The sequence below is a fragment of the Aegilops tauschii genome, chromosome 1, assembly GCF_002575655.3.
Source record: "Aegilops tauschii subsp. strangulata cultivar AL8/78 chromosome 1, Aet v6.0, whole genome shotgun sequence".
Taxonomy (NCBI): Eukaryota; Viridiplantae; Streptophyta; class Magnoliopsida; order Poales; family Poaceae; genus Aegilops; species Aegilops tauschii.
The window spans coordinates 206979991-207006693 of record NC_053035.3 but is presented as its reverse complement, the minus strand read 5'-3'; the positions used below and the strand labels follow the sequence as shown (position 1 = coordinate 207006693).

Below are 26703 nucleotides of genomic sequence, written 5' to 3'. Positions count from 1 at the left end.
AGCATGGCATGGATGAATTCACAACATGGCTCAAGCAACTCCTAATCATTCTAGGAAGGGTTAGCTATTTACTATGACAATGATAGGTCATGCAAAGGAATGGGTTTAACTACCACGACATGTAACAGTTGAATCATTGTTGTCCTAATGCAATAAATAGAGAGCAGAAGCAAGAGAGTGTGATGCGGAGCATCCTATGGTCATCCCCATGAACCTATCATCGTCTCACCAGTGCCAAGAGGACCAATGACACGAGCACGCGCAAGAACTCTCGAGACCGAGGTGACATATCTCCTTAATGAACTTCCATATGAATCATGTGAGACATGGCTACTACCTCAAACGGAAATGCTAGGTGTGCTTAGGTACCTAGAAGACCCTCTCGGAGATGTTCGTGAAGACGGACAAGTCTCCAAGTTCATGGACGAGGAGAACCATTGGAAGGAGTCGAGAACAGCTCCCAGGACCCCGGACATCCGGCCCCTGGAGGTGTAGCCAGCCACAACGGCCCAGCAGCCAAGTCTACAGGGCCCGGACATCCGGCCCCCGGCCCAGAAATCCAGCGTTCAGACCGGACATCCGGACAAGCCCATCCAGAGAACAGAATGACAGGCCCGTCAGCCCGGACATCCGGCTAAGGGCCTGGACATTCGGCTCTTCCTGAGTCGCCGGACATCCGGCCTCCCTCCCGGACATCCGGACCCCACCTATCTAGAGAGCACCGAGACCAGCCTTGACCGCCCGAACATCCGGCGCCAGCCCGGACATCCGGCACTTCATGAAGGCCCAGACATCCGGCCCGACGCCCGGACATCCGGCCTCCCCTGTCTGCGCATAGTGTAAGGGCCCGAGGCCCATGTACCCCTTCGCCCCCAAGAGTATATATACTCCTCCTCCTCCCTCTTTCTAGGGTTAGCAAAGGATTAGATCATTTGAGAGATAGAGCTCTGCTCATCCACTTGGTTACTTCTCCATCGGAGTTCACGACCTCTACAGAGAAGATCCCCCAAGTGGATTCAAGACACCTAATGGGAAGACCCTCAAGACCTCCTCACAGAGAAGAACTTGCTACTTGTATTGTCCCTTGTTGATCGTGGATCGTGTATCTCATTGTGTTTTGAGGATCTAGCACATGTGTAATCGAATCTTGTTGGTTTGAGTGATTTCTCTCATGTTTACCCTCATGTTTTCCCTCGCGTTCTTCATAGGATCCACTCCAAACGTGAAAGATCGGCCCTAGGGTTTCCACCCTACATCATCTTGGTATCATGAGCCTAGGTTGATCACGAATTTGGAGCCCCTACCCTTGGAGCCCCTGCCCTTGTTTCTAGCCTAATTTTGTTGTGTTCTTCCCCAATTTTAAAAATCCCCACAAAAATATCCCCCAAAAAATTTTGTGATTTGTTGGTGTGATGAAGTTTTGTTGGATTTGATCTGCGGATTTCGTGTGTACCAGGTAGATCTAGCTTCCCCTAACTTTTCTCCCAATTCCATCCACGCAATCTCTCAAATTTTGCCCCGAAATTTCGATTTCTCCACGAGATCCACCGAGTTCGTCCACGCAGCCAGGACCCAGACATCCGGCCCGTGACCCCCGGACATCCGGCCACCCCGGACATCCGACTCCTGGCAGCAACATTTCCATCCACCACTTCGTTTCCCGCCTAACTCTCGCCAATTTTTACCGGCATACCACCATCAATTCCGCATACCACCACCGCTTTCCACAACCACCACCGCTTATCCGCTACCTAACTATGAACACTTTGACATGTTTTGTTTTGAGAATTTGAGTTGCGGTTTCAGTTTCCTAACGCGTTTTGGCAACTTAGGGACAGTTCGACATCAACATCACTGCCGCTCATCTTCGCCACGGACTCGTCATCGACAACAACCGTTCGACTATTTTGACACCCTAACCGTAAGCAAGAACGGTAACTTACACATCATCTTGGTATTGAAGTATATCATCATTCTTGCCATTGCATTGATAAACCCATAGACCATTTTGCGTACCTTACCTATCGAGACTAGCCATTTGAGTATTGCCGGCAACGTTGCTTGTGCACATTAGTGATCATAGCTCCCATTGCATACATACCATATCATCTTGGTACATATCTTGATATCATCTCTTGTGTCACAAGGTTGTCATAGCATATATGCAATTGCTATCTTGGTTTGTGAAGTTTTGCATGAGAAAGAGCTCACAAGTGAGAGAGCCAAACAAGCTTTTAAGCAAAAGGAAAAGATAAGCAAAGAGCTTTTAAGCAAGAACCATAGCATCATACTACATTAAGATTGTCATACTCGATAATCTTGGATCATATCATCGGAACACCATACACATAGCATACATGGGATAGAAGTCGTTGCATTTTTGCTTAGTAGGTTGTGCACAACTTCTGTATCTGCCTATTGTGCAATCGTGCTAGCGTCTCTCTAGAGTTGTGCAACAAGAGCATTTTCGTGGATTCCACATTGTGGCTCATTCCTTGGTTGCACGACCCCATTTATCTATCTGTATTTGTGTTTCCGTGTACCACTATTTGCTATTGGTCTACTTGTTGCATTTGCAAATTTGCGAATCTTTTTCAACATTATTGAGTCACCCTAACAATTGCATCAAATTTTGTGCCACCATCTTAACCGAGCTCCACCATAAGCTTTTATTTGTGTAGGTGTGAGAACTGACAAGAATTGGTACCAATTGTGCTATTCCCTTGTTACACAATTGAGTGATCATCGATCCATCTTCAATATCGGTCAAGGTACATTTGGTATAGTTCTTCTCTTTCGCACACTCACACATTTGCTTGGAATGATGGATAGGCCAAGTTCTTCTACCAACCCACTCTTCATCGAGCAAGATGACGACCCGAACACCTACATCACCAAGAACCACCTTTTCGGCGCACAACGAGCTTTGCATCAAGAACACCAAGCATTGAGTGACCGCATCGACAACCTCGCCACTGACTTGCGTCTCTCCGAGCAACGTACAAGAGACTACTTCGACAACAAGCTCGACGAGCAAAAACAAGAGAATAATGCAAGAATGGATGAGATTCGTGCCTTGTTGGTCAACTGCTCTTCTACCACTTCGTCATACTCAAGACGGAGCCACTCGAGTCGACACTCCTCCGACAACTCAAGTACACCAACGTCGAACACTCTTCGCCAAGCCGCGCGCCACGACCGTCAAGCAAACCGCAATCATCTACACGACAATCGTACACAAGAACAACTTGATGAGCAAGCACATCGGCGTCGCCAAAATCAAACTACCTTTGCGCAAGCACAAGAACAGCAACGTCTACGCCAACAAGAGGAAGAGCGAGCACGTCTGCACCAAGACGAACAAGATGCCGAGGCATAACATCAAGAACAACAACGGCAAGAAGCTCAAACACTTGAGGCACAACATGCCCTCCACGACACAAGTCGCGCCGTTGCCGCACGCAACCACCATAGGCGCGAGCAAGAAGAAGCACTTCGAGATGAAGTTCAAGAGAGGATTTATCAAGCACGGTTGCACCGACAAGTTCCTCAAGCTCCTCCACACGCTAGTCAAGCTACTCCACAAGCTCGACAAGAACCTCAAGTTCACCAAGAGCAACACGACAATGGAAATCCTCCACACCAAGAGCAACATGAGGTTGACAACCTGCCACGTCAAGGGTGTCATCATCCCCAACCCCAACACAATGAAGAGCAACGCTACGACAAGCTAAAGTTCACCATGCCCAAGTTCTCCGGAAGCAATGATCCCGAAGAGTACCTTTCTGTAACGCCTCGAGACCGATGCTCTAGTTGCCTTCCTTGTTTTGCGAGTCAGCTGTGTTATTTATTTATGTGTTGCTTTCATCATCGCATCATTTGCGTTGCATCGGCACTTCGTTGCCGTCATGTTTTAAAAATTTGCATTCGTTCGTAGTTGCCGCGTTCCCCTTGTCTTCGTTGACCGTTCTGAGACCAACCGTGTTTTCGGTTCCCTCTTGTCAAACCAACTAACCTCTCTCGTCAGCCCGCGATCCCCTCCCGCGCGTCCGAAAGTTGTCCCGTACCCGACCCGGTTTGTTGTTACCGTTGGGTCTGGATCATCCCCTAACATCAACAAAACATCACCGTTTTCTTCATTGGACGTCCTAACCTATAGTTTCTCAGCCGCCCGATTAAATCGAAAGGCCCGAACCTAATCCTATTGTTCCATATATAGACCAACCCCACCCAAATCAGACCAAACCCTATTTTTGTAGGGATCCTCCCCTGTCCCATCCATCTCACCGCCGCCGCCACTGTTCTCTCGGGATCCATCCCGAGCCAACCACTGTCCCTCCTGCCCGATCCATCCAGCCAGCGCTCTCCACTGCTCCTCCTCGATCTAGGTGCCCGCGCCCCCGATCCAAACCCCCTCTCGATCTCTCCCCGCCAACTAGTGCCTCCCCTGGATCCCGCGTCTTCGCGTGCCACGCCGGAGTTCCACCTCGCCGGAGCACAGGACCCCCTCTGCCGCCGGTGAGATGCCATGCTGCTGCTCCTCCGTTTTCCCCTGCACCTCCCGTGCCTCACATCTCCCTCTCGACCTCCTAATGCAGCGCCATGGATGGCTGCAGCCCAAGCTCGCGTCCGACCTCTTCGATCCGCCTTTGCTCCGCCTCAAGCCGCGTCCTCGCCGGGCCTCTCGCGCGCCTGAGCTCCACCTTGCGTGCCCGCCTCCTCGTCCTCGTGGCCGAAGCAGCCGAACAGGAGGCCGAGCGCCCAAGCCCAGTCCCCGTAGCCTCCCGTCCACGTCGTCTCGTCCCGGACCTCGCCGGTGAGACCCCGCTGCCGCGTGTCCCTGTCTCTCTCTCCTTTGCCCTCTCTGACCTCCCCTGCTCTCCCCTTCTCGGTTGAACAGGAAGGAGCATCACCACCTCATCCCTGGAGCCGCCCCTGCCGAATCCGCGTCCTCGCCATGCCGATGATCCGCCCGTCGTTCCTCACCCGCCCGAGGGCGCCATCTTCCCCCGTTCCAGCGCGGCTGCTGCCGGCCTCGTCTCTCTGCCAGGGAGACGAGCCCCTCGCTCGTTGACCTCGGCCTCCTCAAGCCCGGCACCGCCAAGCCGCTTCCTCGCCAGTTTCTCCTCCCCGCCACCACCTGCGCCGCCCCGGTCACGCGCCATCGACCGCGAGACCCGCCGCGCCAAGCCCCTCCAGTCGCCGGTCTCCTTTGCTGCATCGAGCAGCATCAGTTCAGGCAGAGGAGGGCGATGCCTCTGCCTCGACACCTCCCGTTGACCGCGACCCGTGGCCCAGCAAGACACTGCAGCCAGCCCCTCTCCTCCAGCCGGCCCATGAGGCCTGGTGAGAAACCGCCCCCCCGAGTGCCCATGTCCTATTTCGGCCCGTGACTTGTTTTTTTCCTGTGCTGTGATTTTGTCATTAAATCCTGGACATGCTTATTATAGAAATGCCCCTATTTTAAACTGCTAATAACTATTTAACCATGCATCCAAATAAAACATGTCATATATGTAACATGCTTAGAATTTCATCTAGTTTCACAATATCCCACTTTCATCCATGTTTAAAATGTTTAAATTACTGTTTGCATTTAATTTGCATAAATGCCATGTTAAAATGATTTATTTCATAACTAAATAACCGTAACTCGGATTTTAATAAACTTCATATGTAAATGGGGTAGAAAAATGCCTAGTTTATTTGGTGCACTTTATTTTGCTGTTTAACAACATTAAAATTGTGTTTATGGCAGAACAGTACCAAATCTAAATTATGACTTGAGGATTTTCCGGGAATTGCTGTTTGTCATTCCGGCCTCATTTAAATTGCCTAAAATAGGTAGTTTCCTTATGCTTCACCTCTTGCCATGGTTAATAACATTTAATATTGTTGGGTACATAACCGAGAGAGAACTAAATAATTGACGTGGTGTTTCGTCAATATGCAACCCGTTGCATATTGAGCTCCACTTAACTTGTAGTTTCGTTTGTACTTTTGCCATGCCATGCCTCATTAAACCGGACATGCATCATATTTGTTTTTGCATCATGCCATGTGTATGTGGTGGTTCTTTACTATGTTGTTTGTTTCTTTCCGGGTTGCTTCTCTCGTTAGCTTCAGTTTCGTTTCAGAGTTGTGAGGATTCGTTCGACTACATCCGTTTGTCTTCTTCATGGACTCGTTCTTCTTCCTTGCGGGATCTCAGGCAAGATGACCATACCCTCGAAATCACTTCTATCTTTGCTTGCTAGTTGTCCGTTCTATTGTCATGCTGCGCTACCTACCACTTGCTATCATGCCTCCCATACTGCCATGTCAGCCCCTAACCTTTTCACCCTTCCTAGCAAACCGTTGTTTGGCTATGTTACCGCTTTGCTCAGCCCCTTCTTATAGCGTTGCTAGTTGCAGGTGAAGATGAAGATTGCTCCATGTTGGATTATATTTATGTTGGGATATCACAATATCTCTTATTTAATTAATGCATCTATATACTTGGTAAAGGGTGGAAGGCTCGGCCTTATGCCTGGTGTTTTGTTCCACTCTTGCCGCCCCTAGTTTCCGTCATACCGGTGTTATGTTCCTTGATTTTGTGTTCCTTACGCGGTTGGGTGATTTATGGGACCCCCTTGACAGTTCGCTTTGAATAAAACTCCTCCAGCAAGGCCCAACCTTGGTTTTACCATTCGCCTACCTAAGCCTTTTTCCCTTGGGTTCTGCAGACTCAAGGGTCATCTTTATTTTAAACCCCCGGGCCAGTGTTCCTCTGAGTGCTGGTCCAAACTAGAGCCACTTGCAGCGCCACCTCGGGGAAACTCGAGGTCTGGTTTTAGTTGTACGTAGTGTTCATCCGGTGTGCCCTGAGAACGAGATATGTGCAGCTCCTATCAGGATTTGTCGGCACATTCGGGCGGCTTTGCTGGTCTTGTTTTACCATTGTCGAAATGTCTTGTAAACCGGGATTCCGAGACTGATCGGGTCTTCCTGGGAGAAGGTTTATCCTTCGTTGACCGTGAGAGCTTATGATGGGCTAAGTTGGGACACCCCTGCAGGGTATTATCTTTTGAAAGCCGTGCCCGCGGTTATGTGGCAGATGGGAATTTGTTAATATCCGGTTGTAGAGAACTTGACACTTGACCCTAATTAAAATGCATCAACCGCGTGTGTAGCCGTGATGGTCTCTTCTCGGCGGAGTCCGGGAAATGAACACGGTTTCTGGGTTATGTTTGACGTGAGTAGGAGTTCAGGATCACTTCTTGATCATTGCTAGCTTCACGACCGTTCCGTTGCTTCTCTTCTCGCTCTTTTTCGCGTATGATTAGCCACCATATATGCTCAGTCGCTGCTGCAACCTCACCACCTTACCCTCTCCTACCCTTAAGCTTAAATAGTCTTGATCTCGCGGGTGTGAGATTGCTGAGTCCTCGTGACTCACAGATACTTCCAAACAATTGCAGGTGCCGACGATGCCAGTGCAGGTGACGCAACCGAGCTCAAGTGGGAGCTCGATGAAGACCTTGTTCGTTGTGTTGTTTCTTATCATGTTGATCAGTAGTGGAGCCCAGTTGGGACGATCGGGGATCTAGCAGTTGGGTTGTCTTCTCTTCTTTTGGTTCCGTAGTCGGACCTATGTGTGTACTCTGAATGTTGTATGAATTCATTTATGTATTGTGTGAAGTGGCGATTGTAAGCCAACTCTTTATCCCATTCTTGTTCATTACATGGGATTGTGTGAAGATGACCCTTCTTGCGACAAAACCACAATGCGGTTATGCCTCTAAGTCGTGCCTCGACACGTGGGAGATATAGCCGCATCGTGGGCGTTACAAGTTGGTAATCAGAGCCATCCCCGACTTAGGAGCCCCCTGCTTGATCGAATCGCTGACGTTGTTGAGTCTAGAACAAAAATGTTTTGAGTCTTAGGATTATATATATCGGAGAGTAGGATTCCTTTTACTCCTCAGTCCCTTCGTCGCTCTGGTGAGGCCTCCTGACGTAGAAGTTTTGACTTTTCTCTCCTCAAATTTCACTAAAAAAAATTTAGGATCACGCGGGTATCTTGGAATCGTTCCGATGGTTTTGTGATGAGAACATTGTTCTTGGTGCCTCCTGACATTTAGGGGTTGTGGAAGTGTCCCGGGGAGTTGAGCTCCGAGGTGTTGTCGTCACAATTTTATCGTTGCAGTTCTGGAATACCTGAGTTTCGCCGACATCGAAATCTCTTTTATGCAGTTGTTGGTGAGATCACCTCGACGCCACCCAGTACTGGGGCGGGAGTTCGGGAGTATTGCCATAACTCGTATAACGGATGTTTTTCGAAGGTTGAGGTAAACGATTTCCGGAGTTTTCTTGGTTATGTGTTGAAGGATGGATACAGCTGGATCTAGGTATTGTTAGTTTGGGTGATATATTTTGTGTCCCCTGTATCCCCAACACCTGATTGCATAACCAGAAAGTTTCGGGAGTTTATAAGTGGGAATTCAAGTAGCTCTTAGGATATCTTTTCGACAGATGCATGATATGAGATTGGGGTTCGACGTCTAGTGGTCCGCCTTTCCACGGTTGGTTTTACAGTGGTCTCGTAGTGTCTTAAAGAGTCCTTGGCTATGCCGACTCGGGGACGCTTCGTATGTCATGTGCACTGCCTTGTACATGATGGTGTTGTACGATCGAGCCCGTGTGGGCCCCACCACGAAAACTTCGGACGAAATCTCTATCATATGTTTGTTCCGGCTTATTCTGCAAGCCAAATCCTTTGTTTTGTTTTAAGTTGTGGTATTCGAGTTGCTTCAATGTCAAATGTTGATTCCATACCTTATTCTAAGCGGTGTTCTCATATTTCTATGGGAGTGCTAATCCTTCTTGTTCATCGATGTTGCCATGTTAATTCCTTCCCAAACGGTGTGCTTCTCTTCAAGTAAATCCGATCATTTCAACATTCGCGAGATCAATTCTCAGTTCTTTGCAACGGTGTTTGCTTCATCCGTCCCAAGTTTTCTTTGTTTTCCCGCCCTCCCACCCTTTTTCTTGAAACACTCAGATTTCTTAATCAAGTATCCATCTTATGGATGTGAAGTCTCTTCATTCTTTTCCTCCATGTTCTTAACCGGTGGTTCTCATGAAGATGTTCTTCAAGTTTATCATTATTCGTTCTCTTTCTTCTCCGGTGGACTAAAGTCAAGCTTTCAGTGTTGATCGTATTCTTGTCCTCGTTTCAAATGCTTTCTCATGCAGGTGTACCTCTTAATCATCCACCTCTTGCTATTCATGTTATATGGAGTGCTGAAGATATCTCTGAAGATTCGCAGTTTCCATTCTCAATTCACTCAAGCTATTTTGAGGTTGTTACCTCATTCAAGCCATTTAATTCAACCGGTGCAATCTCCTTTTCAAGTAATCATTTCAACGGTGTATCTTTTGAGTGGGCCCTAACCCATAGGTTTTTTTTCCAGGATCTTACCTGACTCTTCTAATTCTTTTCGGAGTTATTCTCAAATTTATTGCAAAGTTTGACGTAAGAATAAATTTTCATCAGTCATATGTCTTTCTCCAAGATCTTTCAAACTCTTTTCATTGTTGGTTCAATCTTTCTAATTTTCATCCGGAGTGCCAAAACAACTCATGGTGGTGTTTCTCATTGTCATTCTCGGATTTTGAAAACCGAAGAAGAGTTTCCCTTAAATCTTGGTCCGTTCTCTTAAGATTCATGGTTCTAACTTGTTGCCACCCTCTCATAATTGTTTCGATTGTGAAAATTATTTTCACCCACCCGGAGCATTTCACAAGTCTTTTCAGTTTGATTCTTCGGAGCCCATCATCTCAGAATTATTCATTCAAGCTTTCAGCTCTCGTTCTCCAAATCATACTGGTGCATCACTCAAATATCCTCTAATCAGTCCATGATCTCTTCGTTCTCGTGTATCTAAATCCTGTCAAGTATCTTCATTCTTTTTCTAATTCTTTCCGTTGAATCGTGCCTTTGCTACTTTCATTTTCAATTCTCGCGGTGGTTCGTTCAAGATTTCTCTTCCTTCGTTATCATATCAATTTATTCGTTCTTTCTAATCCTACCGGTGTTTCGATGAAGACCTTCACAAGTTTGCGCAATATCTATCTTAATCCTTTCTACGAGAATAAGTAGTATGCAAAAATCCGTTGCTTGTCATCAATTTATATTGGTGAAGGATACGCATAACATAATTCTTATCCTTGTTTCATCCAAGTGTTTAATCCTTTCTTTTGGAGTTCGTTCATGATATCAAATTCTTGATTTCAAGTTGTTCATCTTTTCTTTCCGGAGATCCAAGTTATTTCAATTATATCATTTCAAAGCTTCATCTAATCATTGCAAGGTTTCTCCCGGAGTTCTTTTCAATTTTCCCTTTCGTTTGATCATTCTTTTATTACCGGAGTTCTTCATGGAGGCTCTACATCGTGGTTCGTTAAAGAGTTAATTCATTTTTAAGTGTTCATCAAGATTTTGTTGGAGGATCTCAAGCATTCTTCATCTTGAATTCCGAAGTGCAATTCTTTCTCTCTTATCTTTTGAGGTGGTGTTATGTCCTTCTTGACAATTTCCATCCATGTTCCATGTTTCACATGTTGTCAAGAATGAGATATTTCAAATCCACCAATCTCTTTGTTGGATTTATCTTGTGTCATGTTTCACCTAAAGCCTTCCCTAAGGAATGTTGCTATTATGGTGCTTATCAATGATCCAAGTTTTCTCCTATCCTCTCGGCGAGAGAAGATTTCATCTCTTCGTTGATCTCAAGCAAGCAATTGTTTTCGTTAGTGGCAAAAATTTCACCTCATAATTTTGAGATGTGTTCCATAAGCCCTCAACAAGCTTGTTCTTTTAGTTGTTGGTTTTTTTCCAACAACTCCGTTCTAACCTTCTTGCAAGGATACGTTCCAAATTCATTTGTGGAAGGTGTTGTCATTTTCTTCTCCATTCTGTTATTCCAATGATCTATCTTCTATTCTTTCTTCCGGAGGTTTTGTGATGTTGCTCTCTTCGACCAATCATCTTGTTTTGTCAAGATCATGTAATTTTTCCTTTCTTATCCGTTTAGCCGGAGCGTCGTGTTTTCATTCGAGTTCTCTCATCTTATCAAGTTTTGTCTCCTTCCTCAACCGGAGTGCTGTCTGAAATCTTTCTTACCCCTTGTGCCTTTCTTTCAGTAGTTCCGGAGGCATGTGTTCTTAATTTCATCGAGTATCCTATCATCTTGTCAAGATCATGTTCAATTCCTTCCATTTACAGTCGGAGTGCTGCCCAAATTATATCATTCTTAGTCCTTATTTATCTTGTTTTAACCGGAGTGTTGTGTCTATCATTCCTCTTCTAACCGGAGTCTCATCCAAGTGCTTTCATTCTGCCAAGTCCATATTGTACCCCTTCCATTTTCCAACCGGAGCGTTATCGTAATTGATCATTATCGTTCCTTGTACATCTCGTTTCAACCGGAGTGCTTGCAAGTATTTCTCGTCCATTGTTCTCGTCATTCATAACTTTGCAAACTCCAAAGTTCACATGGTGTTCCTTGTTTCTCTTTTCTACCGGAGTCTTCTCAATTTTGTTCACCTCCGTCGTGTCATTTCTTCAAGCTTTGCGACCTCTCAAGGTTCTTTGGTTTCCCTCGTTTGTCAAGAAGCAATTTCTTTTACCTCTTCCCCTTTCGTTTCTCTCCGGTGCCATCCTAGATCTCGGGACGAGATCCTCTTGTAGTGGTGGAGTGTTGTAACGCCCCGAGACTGATGCTCTAGTTTTGCGAGTTAGCTGTGTTATTTATTTGTGTGTTGCTTTCATCATCGCATCATTTGCATTGCATCGGCACTTCATTGCCGTCATGTTTTAAAAATTTGCATTCGTTCGTAGTTGCCGCGTTCCCCTTGTCTTCGTTGACCGTTCCGAGACCAACCGTGTTTTCGGTTCCCTCTTGTCAAACCAACTAACCTCTCTCGTCAGCCCGCGATCCCCTCCCGCGCGTTCGAAAGTTGTCCCGTACCCGACCCGGTTTGTTGTTACCGTTGGGTCCGGATCATCCCCTAACATCAACAAAACATCACCGTTTTCTTCATTGGACGTCCTAACCTATAGTTTCTCAGCCGCCCGATTAAATCGAAAGGCCCGAACCTAATCCTATTGTTCCATATATAGACCAACCCCACCCAAATCAGACCAAACCCTATTTTTCTAGGGATCTCCCCTGTCCCATCCATCTCACCGGCGCCGCCACTGTTCTCTCGGGATCCATCCCGAGCCAACCACCGTCCCTCCTGCCCGATCCATCCAGCCAGCGCTCTCCACTGCTCCTCCTCGATCTAGGTGCCTGCACCCCCGATCCAAACCCCCTCTCGATCTCTCCCCTCCAACTAGTGCCTCCCCTGGATCCCGTCGTCTTCGCGTGCCACGCCGGAGTTCCACCTCGCCGGAGCACAGGACCCCCTCTGCCGCCGGTGAGATGCCCTGCTACTGCTCCTCCGTTTTCCCCTGCACCTCCCATGCCTCACATCTCCCTCTCGACCTCCTAATGCAGCGCCATGGATGGCTGCAGCCCAAGCTCGCGTCCGACCTCTTGGATCCGCCTTTGCTCCGCCTCAAGCCGCGTCCTCGCCGGGCCTCTTGCGCGCCTGAGCTCCACCTTGCGTGCCCACCTCCTCGTCCTCGTGGCCGAAGCAGCCGAACAGGAGGCCGAGCGCCCAAGCCCAGTCCTCGTAGCCTCCCGTCCACGTCGTCTCGTCCCGGACCTCGCCGGTGAGACCCCGCTGCCGCGTGTCCCTGTCTCTCTCTCCTTTGCCCTCTCTGACCTCCCCTGCTCTCCCCTTCTCGGTTGAACAGGAAGGAGCATCACCACCTCATCCCTGGAGCCGCCCCTGCCGGATCCGCGTCCTCGCCATGCCGATGATCCGCCCGTCGTTCCTCACCCGCCCGAGGGCGCCATCTTCCCCCGTTCCAGCGCGGCTGCTGCCGGCCTCGTCTCTCTGCCAGGGAGACGAGCCCCTCGCTCGTTGACCTCGGCCTCCTCAAGCCCGGCGCCGCCAAGCCGCTTCCTCGCCAGTTTCTCCTCCCCGCCACCACCTGCGCCGCCCCGGTGACGCGCCATCGATCGCGAGACCCGCCGCGCCAAGCCCCTCCAGTCGCCGGTCTCCTTCGCTGCATCGAGCAGCATCAGTTCAGGCAGAGGAGGGCGATGCCTCTGCCTCGACACCTCCCGTTGACCGCGACCCGTGGCCCAGCAAGGCGCTGCAGCCAGCCCCTCTCCTCCAGCCAGCCCATGAGGCCTGGTGAGAAACCCCCCCCCCCCCAGTGCCCATGTCCTATTTCGGCCCGTGACTTGTTTTTTTCCTGTGCTGTGATTTTGTCATTAAATCCTGGACATGCTTATTATAGAAATGCCCCTGTTTTAAACTGCTAATAACTATTTAACCATGCATCCAAATAAAACATGTCATATATGTAACATGCTTAGAATTTCATATAGTTTCACAATATCCCACTTTCATCCATGTTTAAAATGTTTAAATTATTGTTTGCATTTAATTTGCATATATGCCATGTTAAAATGATTTATTTCATAACTAAATAACCGTAACTCGGATTTTAATAAACTTCATATGTAAATGGGGTAGAAAAATGCCTAGTTTAACTTGGTGCACTTTATTTTGCTGTTTAACAACATTAAAATTGTGTTTATGGCAGAACAGTACCAAATCTAAATTATGACTTGAGGATTTTCCGGGAATTGCTGTTTGTCATTCCGGCCTCATTTAAATTGCCTAAAATAGGTAGTTTCCTTATGCTTCACCTCTTGCCATGGTTAATAACATTTAATATTGTTGGGTACATAACCGAGAGAGAACTAAATAATTGACGTGGTGTTTCGTCAATATGCAACCCGTTGCATATTGAGCTCCACTTAACTTGTAGTTTCGTTTGTGCTTTTGCCATGCCATGCCTCATTAAACCGGACATGCATCATATTTGTTTTTGCATCATGCCATGTGTATGTGGTGGTTGTTTACTATGTTTTTTGTTTCTTTCCGGGTTGCTTCTCTCGTTAGCTTCGGTTTCGTTCCGGAGTTGTGAGGATTCGTTCGACTACATCCGTTTGTCTTCTTCATGGATTCGTTCTTCTTCCTTGCGGGATCTCAGGCAAGATGACCATACCCTCGAAATCACTTCTATCTTTGCTTGCTAGTTGTCCGTTCTATTGTCATGCTGTGCTACCTACAACTTGCTATCATGCCTCCCATACTGCCATGTCAGCCCCTAACCTTTTCACCCTTCCTAGCAAACCGTTGTTTGGCTATGTTACCGCTTTGCTCAGCCCCTTCTTATAGCGTTGCTAGTTGCAGGTGAAGATGAAGATTGCTCCATGTTGGATTATATTTATGTTGGGATATCACAATATCTCTTATTTAATTAATGCATCTATATACTTGGTAAAGGGTGGAAGGCTCGGCCTTATGCCTGGTGTTTTGTTCCACTCTTGCCGCCCCTAGTTTCCGTCATACCGGTGTTATGTTCCTTGATTTTGCGTTCCTTACGCGGTTGGGTGATTTATGGGACCCCCTTGACAGTTCGCTTTGAATAAAACTCCTCCAGCAAGGCCCAACCTTGGTTTTACCATTCGCCTACCTAAGCCTTTTTCCCTTGGGTTCTGCAGACTCAAGGGTCATCTTTATTTTAAACCCCCGGGCCAGTGTTCCTCTGAGTGTTGGTCCAAACTAGAGCCACTTGCAGCGCCACCTCGGGGAAACTCGAGGTCTGGTTTTAGTTGTACGTAGTGTTCATCCGGTGTGCCCTGAGAACGAGATATGTGCAGCTCCTATCAGGATTTGTCGGCACATTCGGGCGGCTTTGCTGGTCTTGTTTTACCATTGTCGAAATGTCTTGTAAACCGGGATTCCGAGACTGATCGGGTCTTCCTGGGAGAAGGTTTATCCTTCGTTGACCGTGAGAGCTTATGATGGGCTAAGTTGGGACACCCCTGCAGGGTATTATCTTTCGAAAGCCGTGCCTGCGGTTATGTGGCAGATGGGAATTTGTTAATATCCGGTTGTAGAGAACTTGACACTTGACCCTAATTAAAATGCATCAACCGCGTGTGTAGCCGTGATGGTCTCTTCTCGGCGGAGTCCGGGAAATGAACACGGTTTCTGGGTTATGTTTGACGTGAGTAGGAGTTCAGGATCACTTCTTGATCATTGCTAGCTTCACGACCGTTCCGTTGCTTCTCTTCTCGCTCTTTTTTGCGTATGATTAGCCACCATATATGCTTAGTCGCTGCTGCAACCTCACCACCTTACCCTCTCCTACTCTTAAGCTTAAATAGTCTTGATCTCGCGGGTGTGAGATTGCTGAGTCCTCGTGACTCACAGATACTTCCAAACAGTTGCAGGTGCCGACGATGCCAGTTCAGGTGTTGCAACCGAGCTCAAGTGGGAGCTCGATGAAGACCTTGTTCATTGTGTTGTTTCTTATCATGTTGATCAGTAGTGGAGCCCAGTTGGGACGATCGGGGATCTAGCAGTTGGGTTGTCTTCTCTTCTTTTGGTTCCGTAGTCGGACCTATGTGTGTACTCTGAATGTTGTATGAATTCATTTATGTATTGTGTGAAGTGGCGATTGTAAGCCAACTCTTTATCCCATTCTTGTTCATTACATGGGATTATGTGAAGATGACCCTTCTTGCGACAAAACCACAATGCGGTTATGCCTCTAAGTCGTGCCTCGACACGTGGGAGATATAGCCGCATCGTGGGCGTTACACTTTCATGGGCATTGAAGGCCGACAAAATCTTCCGTTTGCACAACTATGAGGAAGAGAAGAAGATCGCCATGGCATCCCTTGAGTTTCAAGACTACGTACTCATTTGGTGGGAGCAAGTCATTGAACACCATGAGGAAAGAGGTGAACCACCCATCACAACTATGGCGCAAATGAAGGGTGTCATGAGAGCACGCTTCGTGCCAACCTACTACAACCGCGACCTCTTCAAGAAACTCCAACTTCTCAAGCAAGGAACAAAGAGCGTTGAAGAGTACTACAAGGAAATGGAGATTGCCATGATACGAGCCAATGCCACGAAAGATGATGAGCAAACTATGACACGTTTCTTGAATGGACTCAATCATCCTATCAAGAAGATCGTCGACTTCCAACCATACTCGAACCTCATCGAGCTAGTGCACCAAGCCACCAAGGCGGAACGTCAAGTGCAAGATGACTTCAAGTATGCCAAATACTCTTCCAAGACATACCGCTACAACAACCAAGCTTCAACGACTCCACCACCTTCTACCTCAATCAAACCTTCTACAAGCAACGGCGACAAGTCAAGTTCCAAGAAAACTTCGACAACTTCAAGTCGTCCTCCTACTACAAGCAACTTCAAGCCGAGAGCTTCTTCATCATCTACTCCAACCGATGAGACCATCAAGGCAAGTTCAATCAAGTGCTTCACATGCGGCAGCCGAGGCCACAAGTCCTTTGAATGTAGCAATAAGCACACCATGATCCTCAACAACGACGGAACCTATGACTCCATGAGTAAAGAGGAAATGGAAGCCCTTGACCAAGTGGCCATGCACCGGCAAGTGAACGAAGATGAAGATGATCAAGTCTTTTGTGACGAGGATTCGAGCCCCGCTCTTGTTGTCTCCAAGGTCTTGACACTTCAACATCAACAAGACGAAGACCAAAGATGCCATATCTTCCACACCAAGGCCGACATCAATGGGAGGTCCGTGAAGGTCATCATCGACGGAGGAAGTTGCCATAACTTGGCGAGTGAAGAACTATGCTCCAAGCTCCAATTGGTCAAGATGAAGCACCCGCATCCCTACAAGGTCCAATGGCTGAGTCTGGCACTATTCAAGTGGAACACATGGTGCAAGTTTCCTTCAAAATTGGAGCATACGAAGACACTTTGGAGTGTGATGTTGTTCCTATGTACGTTTTCCACCTCCTACTTAGACGACCATGGCAATTTGACCGAGGCGTCATCCACAACGGGCGGACAAATCACTATAGCTTCAAGATGAAAGGAAAGGAGTATGTGCTACGACCTATGTCTCCAAGCCAAGTGATCGCCGACAAGCAAGCCACCCATCATGGAGAGAATAGTGAGATAGTGAACCACCAAAAAGAGAGTGAGCGTCACAAGCCCAAATTGAGTGCCTCCACGATGCGAGACAAGAAAAACCTAATACTTTTGCCACCAAAAGTGAGATGAGAGAAGTGTGTGAGAACCCATCAAGTGTTATGCACTATGTCCTTTTGTGAAGGACGAGGCACCAAAAACTAACACCTCTCACAATCTACCTTTAGTGTTATCTTCTCTATTGCAGGAATTGGAAGATGTTTCCCCCGACGAGCTACCTCCGGGTCTACCTCCGGGTCTACCTCCTCTTCGAGGCATCAAACACCGCGTCGACCTCATCCCCAGAGCACCTCTTCCTAACAAGGCTCCCTACTACGTGAACCCCGAGGAAACCAAGGAGATCCAATGGCAAGTACAACAACTTATCGACAACGGACATGTCCGAGAAAGCTTGAGCCCATGTGTCGTCCCGGTAATCCTTGTTCCCAAGAAAGATGGTACATATCGCACGTGTTCCGATTGTCGTCCTATCAATGCTATCACCATGCGTTATCGTTACCCCATTCCACGCCTAGATGATATGCTAGATGAGCTTAGCGGAGCCACAATTTTCTCTAAAATTGATCTTAAAAGTGGCTATTACCAAATCCGCATACAAGAAGGTGATGAATGGAAAACCGCATTTAAGACCAAATTTGGCTTATATGAATGGCTCGTTATGCCAATGGGTTTATCCGAAGCACCCGATACTTTCATGCGAGTCGTGCATTTTGTTCTTAGGCCCTACATTGGTGTATTTGTTGTGGTCTACTTTGACGATATTCTTGTCTTTAGCAAATCCCTCAAAGATCATGTCACCCATCTTAGAACCATTTTACAAACTCTTAGAAAAGAGCGCCTTTATGCTAATATGGACAAATGCCTTTTTGCTGTTGATAAGCTTGTTTTCTTGGGTTTTGTAGTCTCCTCTAAGGGTGTTCATGTAGATGAATCTAAGATCAATGCTATTAAAACTTGGCCCCAACCAACAAATTTGCAACAAGTGTGTAGTTTCCTTGGCTTAGCCGGTTTCTATCGTAGATTCGTTAAGGACTTTAGCATTATTGCTTCCCCTTTACATGCTTTGAGTAAGAAAAATGCACCATTTGTTTGGGAGCCATCTCAAGATACCACATTTAATGAACTTAAGAATTTGCTTACTCATGCTCTTGTGCTTGCATTACCAAACTTTGACAAAACTTTTGAAGTTCATTGCGATGCTAGTGATAATGGCATAGGAGGTGTGTTAACGCAAGAGAAGCGCCCCATAGCTTACTTTAGTGAGAAACTTTCCAAAGCGTGATGCGGCTTGAACTACGTCGGTATTTCCCCAAAGAGGAAGGGATGATGCAGCACAACTACGGTAGTTATTTCCCTCAGTGACGAGACCAAGGTTATCGAACCAATAGGAGAACCACGCAACACCACGTAAATAGCTCCTGCACACAAAGAACAAATACTTGCAACCCGACGTAAGAGAGGGGTTGTCAACCGCTCATGGGTAAAAAGATAGGTAAAGTTGTAGTAGATTGGATAAATAGATCTAGCAGGAACGCGAGATAAAATAAATAAATATAAATTGGAGCAAGGTCTTTTTTATTTTTGGATTAATATATCTAAAAATAAAAACAAATAAAAATAGATCACGAAGGAAAATATAATAAAGAAGAGACCCCGGGGCCGTAGATTTCACTAGTGGCTTTTCTCGAGAAAAATAGCATACGGTGGGTAAAAAAATTACTGTTGGGAAATTGATAGAACTTCAAACAATCATGATGATATCCAGGCAATGATCATTATATAGGCATCACGTCCAAGATTAGTAGACCGACTCCTACCTGCATCTACTACTATTACTCCACACATCGACCGCTATCCAGCATGCATCTAGTGTATTAAGTTCATGGAGAAACGGAGTAATGCAATAAGAATAATGACATGATGTATACAAGATCTATTTATGTAGAAATAGACCCCATCTTGTTATCCTTAATAGCAATGATACATACGTGTCGGTTCCACTTCTGTCACTGGGATCAAGCACCGTAAGATCGAACCCATCACAAAGCACCTCTTCCCATGGCAAGAAAAATCGATCTAGTTGGCCTAACTAAACAAAAGATTCAAAGAAGAAATACGAGGCTATAAGTAATCATGCATATAAGAGATCGAAATGCTCAAATAACTTTCATGGATAAAAACATAGATCTGATCATAAACTCAAAGTTCATCGGATCCTAGCAAACACACCGCAAAAAGAGTTACATCAAATAGATCTCCAAGAGACCATTGTATTGAGAATCAAAAGAGAGAGAGGAAGCCATCTAGCTACTAACTATGGACTGGTAGGTCTACAATGAACTACTCACGCATCATCGGAGAGGCACCAATGAGGATGATGAACCCCTCTGTGATGGTGTCTAGATTGGATCTGGTGGTTCTGGAACTTGCGGCAGCTAGAATAGATTTTTGTCGACTCCCCTAGGGTTTCTGGAATATTGGGGTATTTATAGAGCAAAGAGGCGGTGCGGGAGGCCACCGAGGTCGGCACAACCCACCTGGGCGCGCCTGCCCCCCCAGGCGCACCCTGGTGGGTTGTGCTCCCCTCGGAGCTCCCCTCAGGTACTTTCTTGGCCCAACCGGTGTCTTGTGGTCTAGAAAAAATCCTCAAAAAGTTTCGTTGCATTCGGACACCGTTTGATATTGATTTCCTGCGATGTAAAAAACAAGCAGAAAGCAGCAACTGGCACTTGGCACTATGTCAATATGTTAGTCCCAAAAAATGATATAAAATGATTGTAAGACATCCAAGAATGATAATATAACAACATGGAACAATAAAAAATTATAGATACGTTGGAGACGTATCAGCATCCCCAAGCTTAATTCCTGCTCGTCCTCGAGTTGGTAAATGATAGAAACATAATTTTTGATGTGGAATGCTACCTAACATGTTCATCACATATTCTTTTCTTTGTAGTATAGACATTTGGACTTTTATATGGTTCAAAGCAATAGTCTAGTTTTGACATGAGGACTTTAATACTCAACATATCAACAAACAACCATGTCTTTCAAAATATCAACACTAAAGCAAGTTATCCCTAACCCCTTATGCTCAATCATTGATCCATTCATGAAACACACTCGCATATTAGCTACACCCAATGCTCAAGTATGATCATAGTGCCCCTTAGTTGGTGCTTTATAAGAGAAGACGGAGACTCAAGTAAAAACAAAAATTCTATAAAGTAAATAGAAAGGCCCTTCACGGAAGGAAGTAGGGATTTGCAGAGGTGCCAGAGCACAAAGTGAAAAAGATAGAGATAAAAACATTTTGGTTGGCATGCTTTTCCTGTCAAGGAAAACGATCGAGTAGTTCCCAATACTTTCCATGCTAGATATATCATAGGCGGTTCCCAAACAGAAAATAAAGTTTATTCCTTTTTCCACCATACTTTCACTTTCCATGGCTAATCGTATCCATGGGTGCCTTCCATACCAACACTTTCCAAGGAATTTATTATTTGACAATATAAAGTAAATTCATTTTTCATTTCGGGACTGGGCATCCCTAATACCTTTGCCGTACTCTCGTGCAGTGACAAGTGAATAAACACTCATCTTGAGAATAACATATCTAGCATGGAAATATATCAGCCACCCCTACCATTTCATGAGAGGTACGAGCACACAAAAGAGAAATTTATTTTGAAAATTAGAGATGGCACATACGAATTTGCTTAGAACGGCAAAAGAATACCACGTATAGGTAGGTATAGTGGACTCATGTGACAAAAACTGGTTTCAAGGATTTTGGATGCACAAGTAGTGATCATACTTAGTAGAAATGAAGGCTAGCAAAAGATTGAGAAGCAATCAACCAAGAAATGAAAAATCTCATAAGCGAGCATTAAGCATAACTAACACCGAATAATGCACCACAAGTAGGATGTAATTCCATTGCATAACTATTGACTTTCGTGCTTGCATAGGGAGTCACAAACCTTAACACCAACATTCTTACTAAAGCATAATTACTCATCAACATGACTCACATATCACTATCGTCATATCTCAAAACTATTACAAAGAATCAAGTTTATTTGTCCAATGGCCTTCATGAATTTTTTTATTATATCCTCCTTGGATATCTATCACTTTGGAACTAGTTTCATATGTTGCTTTTAATAAGCTCAAACAAATATAAGTGAAGAACATGAGCATCATATTTCTTTCTCTCAAATTAATCTAAGTGAAGCATGAGAGAATTTCTTCAAAGATAACAAAGCACACCGTGCTCAAAAAGATATAAGTGAAGCACTAGAGCAATTCCATAGATCATAAAGATTTGAGTGAAGTATAGAGAGCAATTCTAACAAGTCATAGCATAATTTTGGCTCTCTCAAATAGGTGTGTACAGCAAGGATTCATGACTAAAAACCAAAGGCAAAAACAAGCAAAGACTCAAAACATACAAGACGCTCCAAGCAAAACTCATGATATGTGACAAATAAAAATATAGTTTCAAGTAAAATACCGATGGTTGTTAGAAGAAAGAGGGGATGCCACTCGGAGGCATCCCCGAGCTTAGTGGCTTGATACTTCCTGAATATTATCTTGGGGTGCCTCGGGCATCCCCAATCTTAGCCTTTTGCTAATCCTTATTCCTTCATCCATCGCGATCTCACCCAAAACTTGAAAACTTCAATCACACAAAACTCAAAAAAACCTTCGTGAGATCCGTTAGTATAAGAAAGCAAATCACTACTTTAAGTACTGTTGCAAACCCTTTCATATTTCTCTTTTGCATTATATCTACTGTATTCCAACTTTTCTATGGTAGAAACTCTTCAGAGGAAACCATAGAATCATCAAAACAAGCACACAACGCAAAGAAAACAGAATCTGTCAAAAACAGAACAGTCTGTAGCAAACTGGATATTTCGAATACTTTTGTAACTCCAAAAATTCTGAAAAATTACGACAACGTGAGCAATTTGTATATCATCTTGTGTAAAAAATTCAGAATTTTTCGTCGCTTCTGTGATTTAAAAAATATATTTTTCTGGACGCAAAAGTTTCTTTTTTTCAACAAGATCAAAGCAACTATCACCCAACATGATCCCAAAGGCTTTGCTTGGCACAAACACTAATTAAAACACAAAAACACAATCATAACAGTAGCATAATTGTGCAAACACTCAAGAACAGAAAGAAAAAGACAAAAATAAATTTTATTCATTGGGTTGCCTCCCAACAAGCGCTATCGTTTTATGCCCCTAGCTAGGCATAATGCAAAGGATCTAAGTTTGCCATCTTTAGTTTCATTTTCCTTAGAGATGTCTTTGTCAGGAGGTTTTGCAAAAACAACATAGAACACCTTATCCATAGAGACTTTAGCACTATCAAGTTGCTTATCATCATATCCTTTTTGATTTCCGGCAACAATCCAAGAATAGTGTTGATTAACATCATTGAAAACTTGTTGGATTATATCTAAAACAGGGACTTCCTTTTTAAGATTCTCATCAAAGATTTGATTATCCCCAAGAAAATTTCTTAGCACATAATCACTATTATAAAGAATTTCATCTATCACCTGTTTTTCACGATTCATACCATAGAAATAAAAAAATTCCCTTGCTTCCCATACTATGTAATCAAATTCATTCATAAGAACAAGGGTGGCCAAATTTTTAGCCTTGGGATTCTTTATAAAGGGTAACTCAACAAAACAATTTTTGTAAGGTAGAATGGGTACGGGTAAATTTATTTTCAAGTTTCAGAACCAGTGCTGAAATAGCTTCCGCATAAGATTTAGTTCTCTTAAGTATAGGAACATCTTCAAGACTTAAACTTCCAACACAATTGAAAAATTCTTGGATACGTTCGTTTCCTATAACATTCCCTTGCCCCAAAACAAAAGTTTTAGCATCCAGATTGCCAGATCGTCCAATTTTAGGAGTTAGGCCATCATCTGTTTCTGCCATACCAAAGTCACTCATGATTGCAAGCAAAAAGATAGATCTGACGAGAAAACGGCGAACAAAAAAGAGGGCGAATAAAACGGTAAATGTTTGTGAAGTGGGGGAGAGGAAAACGAGAGGAAAATGGCAAATAATGTAAATTGCAAGGAGATGAGATTTGTGATTAGGAACCTAGTAGATGTTGATGATGTCTCCCCGACAACGGCGCCAGAAGTTCCTTTTGATGCGGCTTGAACTACGTCGGTATTTCCCCAAAGAGGAAGGGATGATGCAGCACAGCTACGGTAGGTATTTCCCTCAGTGATGAGACCAAGGTTATCGAACCAGTAGGAGAACCACGCAACACCACGTAAACAACTCCTGCACACAAAGAACAAATACTTGCAACCCGACGTAAGAGAGGGGTTGTCAATCCCTCACGGGTAAAAAGATAGGTAAAAACTGCAGTAGATTGGATAAATAGATCTCGCGGGAACGCGAGATAAAATAAATAAATAAAAATTGCAGCAAGGTATTTTTGTATTAATAGATCTGAAAATAAAAACAAATAAAAATATACCGCAAAGGCAAATATAGTAAAAAAGAGACCCGGGGGCCGTAGATTTCACTAGTGGCTTCTCTCGAGAAAAATAGCATACGGTGGGTAAACAGATTACTGTTGGGCAACTGATAGAACTTCAAATAATCATGACGATATCCAGGCAATGATCATTATATAGGCATCACATCCAAGATTAGTAGACCGACTCCTGCCTGCATCTACTACTATTACTCCACACATCGACCGCTATCCAGCATGCATCTAGTGTATTAAGTTCATGGAGAAACGGAGTAATGCAATAAGAACGATGAAATGATGTAGACAAGATCTATTTATGTAGAAATACACCCCATCTTGTTATCCTTAATAGCAACGATACATACGTGTTGTTCCCTTTCTGTCACTGGGATCAAGCATCGTAAGATCGAACCCATCACAAAGCACCTTCCCATGGCAAGAAAAATCGATCTAGTTGGCCTAACTAAACCAAAGATTCGAAGAAGAAATACGAGGCTATAAGTAATCATGCATATAAGAGATCAAAAGACTCAAATAAATTTCATGTATAAAAACATAGATCTGGTCATAAACTCAAAGTTCATCGGATCCCAACAAACACACCGCAAAAAGAGTTACATCAAATAGATCTCCAAGAGACCATTGTATTGAGAATCGAAAGAGAGAGAGGAAGCCATCTAGCTACTAAATACGGACCCGTAGGTATACAATGAACTACTCACGCATCATCGGAGAGGCACCAATGAGGATGATGAACCCCTCCGTGATGGTGTCTAGATTGGATCTTGTGGTTCTGGAACTTGCGGCGGCTGGAATAGATATTCGTCGACTCCCCTAGGGTTTCTGGAATATTGGGGTATTTATAGAGCAAAGAGGCGGTGCGGGAGGCCACTGAGGTACTTTCTTGGCCCAACATGTGTCTTCTGGTCCAGAAAAAATCCACAAAAAGTTGCGCTGCATTTGGACTCCGTTTGATATTGATTTCCTGCGATGTAAAAACAAGCAGAAAACAGCAACTGGCACTTGGCACTATGTCAATAGGTTAGTCCCAAAAAATGATATAAAATGATTGTAAAACATCCAAGAATGATAATATAACAACATGGAACAATAAAAAATTATAGATACGTTGTAGACGTATCAGCATCCCCAATCTTAATTCCTGCTCGTCCTCGAGTAGGTAAATGATAAAAACAGAATTTTTGATGTGGAATGCTGCCTAACATGTTCATCATATATTATTTTCTTTGTAGCATGGACATTTGGACTTTTATATGGTTCAAAGCAATAGTCTAGTTTTGACATGAGGACTTTAATACTCAAGCATATCAACAAACAACCATGTCTTTCAAAATATCAACACTAAAGCAAGTTATCCCTAGCCCATTATGCTCAATCATTGATCCATTCATGAAACACACTCGCATATTAGCTACACCCAATGCTCAAGTACGATCATAGTGCCCCTTAGTTGGTGCTTTATAAGAGAAGATGGAGACTCAAGTAAAAATAAAAATTGCATAAAGTAAATAGAAAGGCCCTTGGCGGAGGGAAGTAGGGATTTGTAGAGGTGCCAGGGCTCAAAGCGAAAAAGATAGAGATAAAAACATTTTGGATGGCATGCTTTTCCTGTCAACGAAAACGATCGAGTAGTTCCCAATAGTTTCCATGCTAGATATATCATAGGCGGTTCTCAACAGAACATAAAGTTTATTCCTTTTTCCACCATACTTTCACTTTCCATGGCTAACCGTATCCACGGGTGTCTTCCATACCAACACTTTCCAAGTAATTTATTATTTGACAACATAAAGTAAATTCATTTTTCATTTCGGGACTGGGCATCCCTAATACCTTTGTCGAACTCTTGTGCAATGACAAGTGAATAAACACTCATCTTGAGAATAACATATCTAGCATGGAAATATATCAGCCACCCCCTGGTGGGTTGTGCTCCCCTCGGAGCTCCCCTCAGGTACTTTCTTGGCCCAACAGGTGTCTTCTGGTCCAGAAAAAATCCACAAAAAGTTTCACTGCATTTGGACTCCGTTTGATATTGATTTCCTGCGATGTAAAAAACAAGCAGAAAACAGCAACTGGCACTTTGGCACTATGTCAATAGGTTAGTCCCAAAAAAATGATATAAAATGATTGTAAAACATCCAAGGATGATAATATAACAGCATGGAACAATAAAAAATTATAGATACGTTGGAGACGTATTAGAGCGCAACTCAGTTATCCCATCTATGACAAAGAGCTATATGCTTTAGTGCGAGTTTTGTGTGAGTGGGAACATTATCTTCGCCCTCATGAATTTTTCATTCATACCGACCATGAAACGCTTAAGTACCTTAAGGGTCAAACTAACTTGAACAAGCGTCATGCTAAGTGGAGTGACTTCATTGAGTCGTTTCCTTATGTCAGCAAATACATCAAAGGTAAGGAAAATGTTGTGGTGGATGTTCTTTCCTGCAAATGCATGCTTGTCACCAAACTTGAATTGAATGTCATTGGTTTTGAGCACATAAAAGACTTATATGCGCATGATCCTACTTTTGCTATTCCTTATACCAAATGTTTGACGCATACATCTTGGGAACGCTATTACACCAAGGAAGATTATCTTATGAGAGCTAACAAACTATGTATTCCCGAGTCTTCTCTTCGTTTGTTACTTTTGCAAGAATATCACAGAGGAGGACTAATGGGACACTTCGGACGCGACAAGACATTCGCTACGCTCTCCAAGAACTATTTTTGGCCCAAGATGTTCCGCGACGTCTCACGCTTCACCAACAGATGCTCTACATGTCGCAAAGCTAAGTCTAAAGCTCAATCCCATGGTCTCTATATGCCACTTCCTATCCCATATCACCCATGGGAAGATATTAGTATGGACTTTGTGCTTGGTTTGCCTAGAACTAGAAATGGCAAAGATTCCGTGTTTGTTGTTGTGGACCGATTCTCTAAAATGGCTCATTTCATCCCATGCAACAA

At 44.5% G+C, this 26703-nt stretch overlaps 1 protein-coding gene across 6 annotated transcripts; it reads left to right on the top strand.

The window, feature by feature from the left end:
* Positions 1 to 4265: 4265 nt before the first annotated feature.
* LOC120974938 (uncharacterized) lies at positions 4266 to 19459 on the top strand. 6 transcript variants are annotated; one of them, XM_073510824.1, is made up of 5 exons: positions 4266 to 4816; positions 4901 to 5346; positions 6138 to 6211; positions 7461 to 13293; positions 14071 to 19459. In XM_073510824.1, the coding sequence occupies exon 5, from the start codon at positions 15725 to 15727 to the stop codon at positions 17054 to 17056; it is 1332 nt and encodes a 443-aa protein (XP_073366925.1). In that variant the 5' UTR covers positions 4266 to 4816; positions 4901 to 5346; positions 6138 to 6211; positions 7461 to 13293; positions 14071 to 15724; the 3' UTR covers positions 17057 to 19459. The 6 variants fall into 6 exon arrangements, with proteins under 6 accessions (XP_073366925.1, XP_073366929.1, XP_040257541.2 ...); XM_073510828.1 differs by having other exon boundaries at positions 6121 to 6211; XM_040401607.2 differs by having other exon boundaries at positions 4266 to 4518; positions 4599 to 4816; positions 4901 to 13293.
* Positions 19460 to 26703: the final 7244 nt, after the last annotated feature.

Bases quoted from the DNA above. Each gene is read 5' to 3' on its own strand.
- LOC120974938 (XM_040401607.2), top strand. From the start codon at position 15,725: ATGCCTCTAAGTCGTGCCTCGACACGTGGGAGATATAGCCGCATCGTG.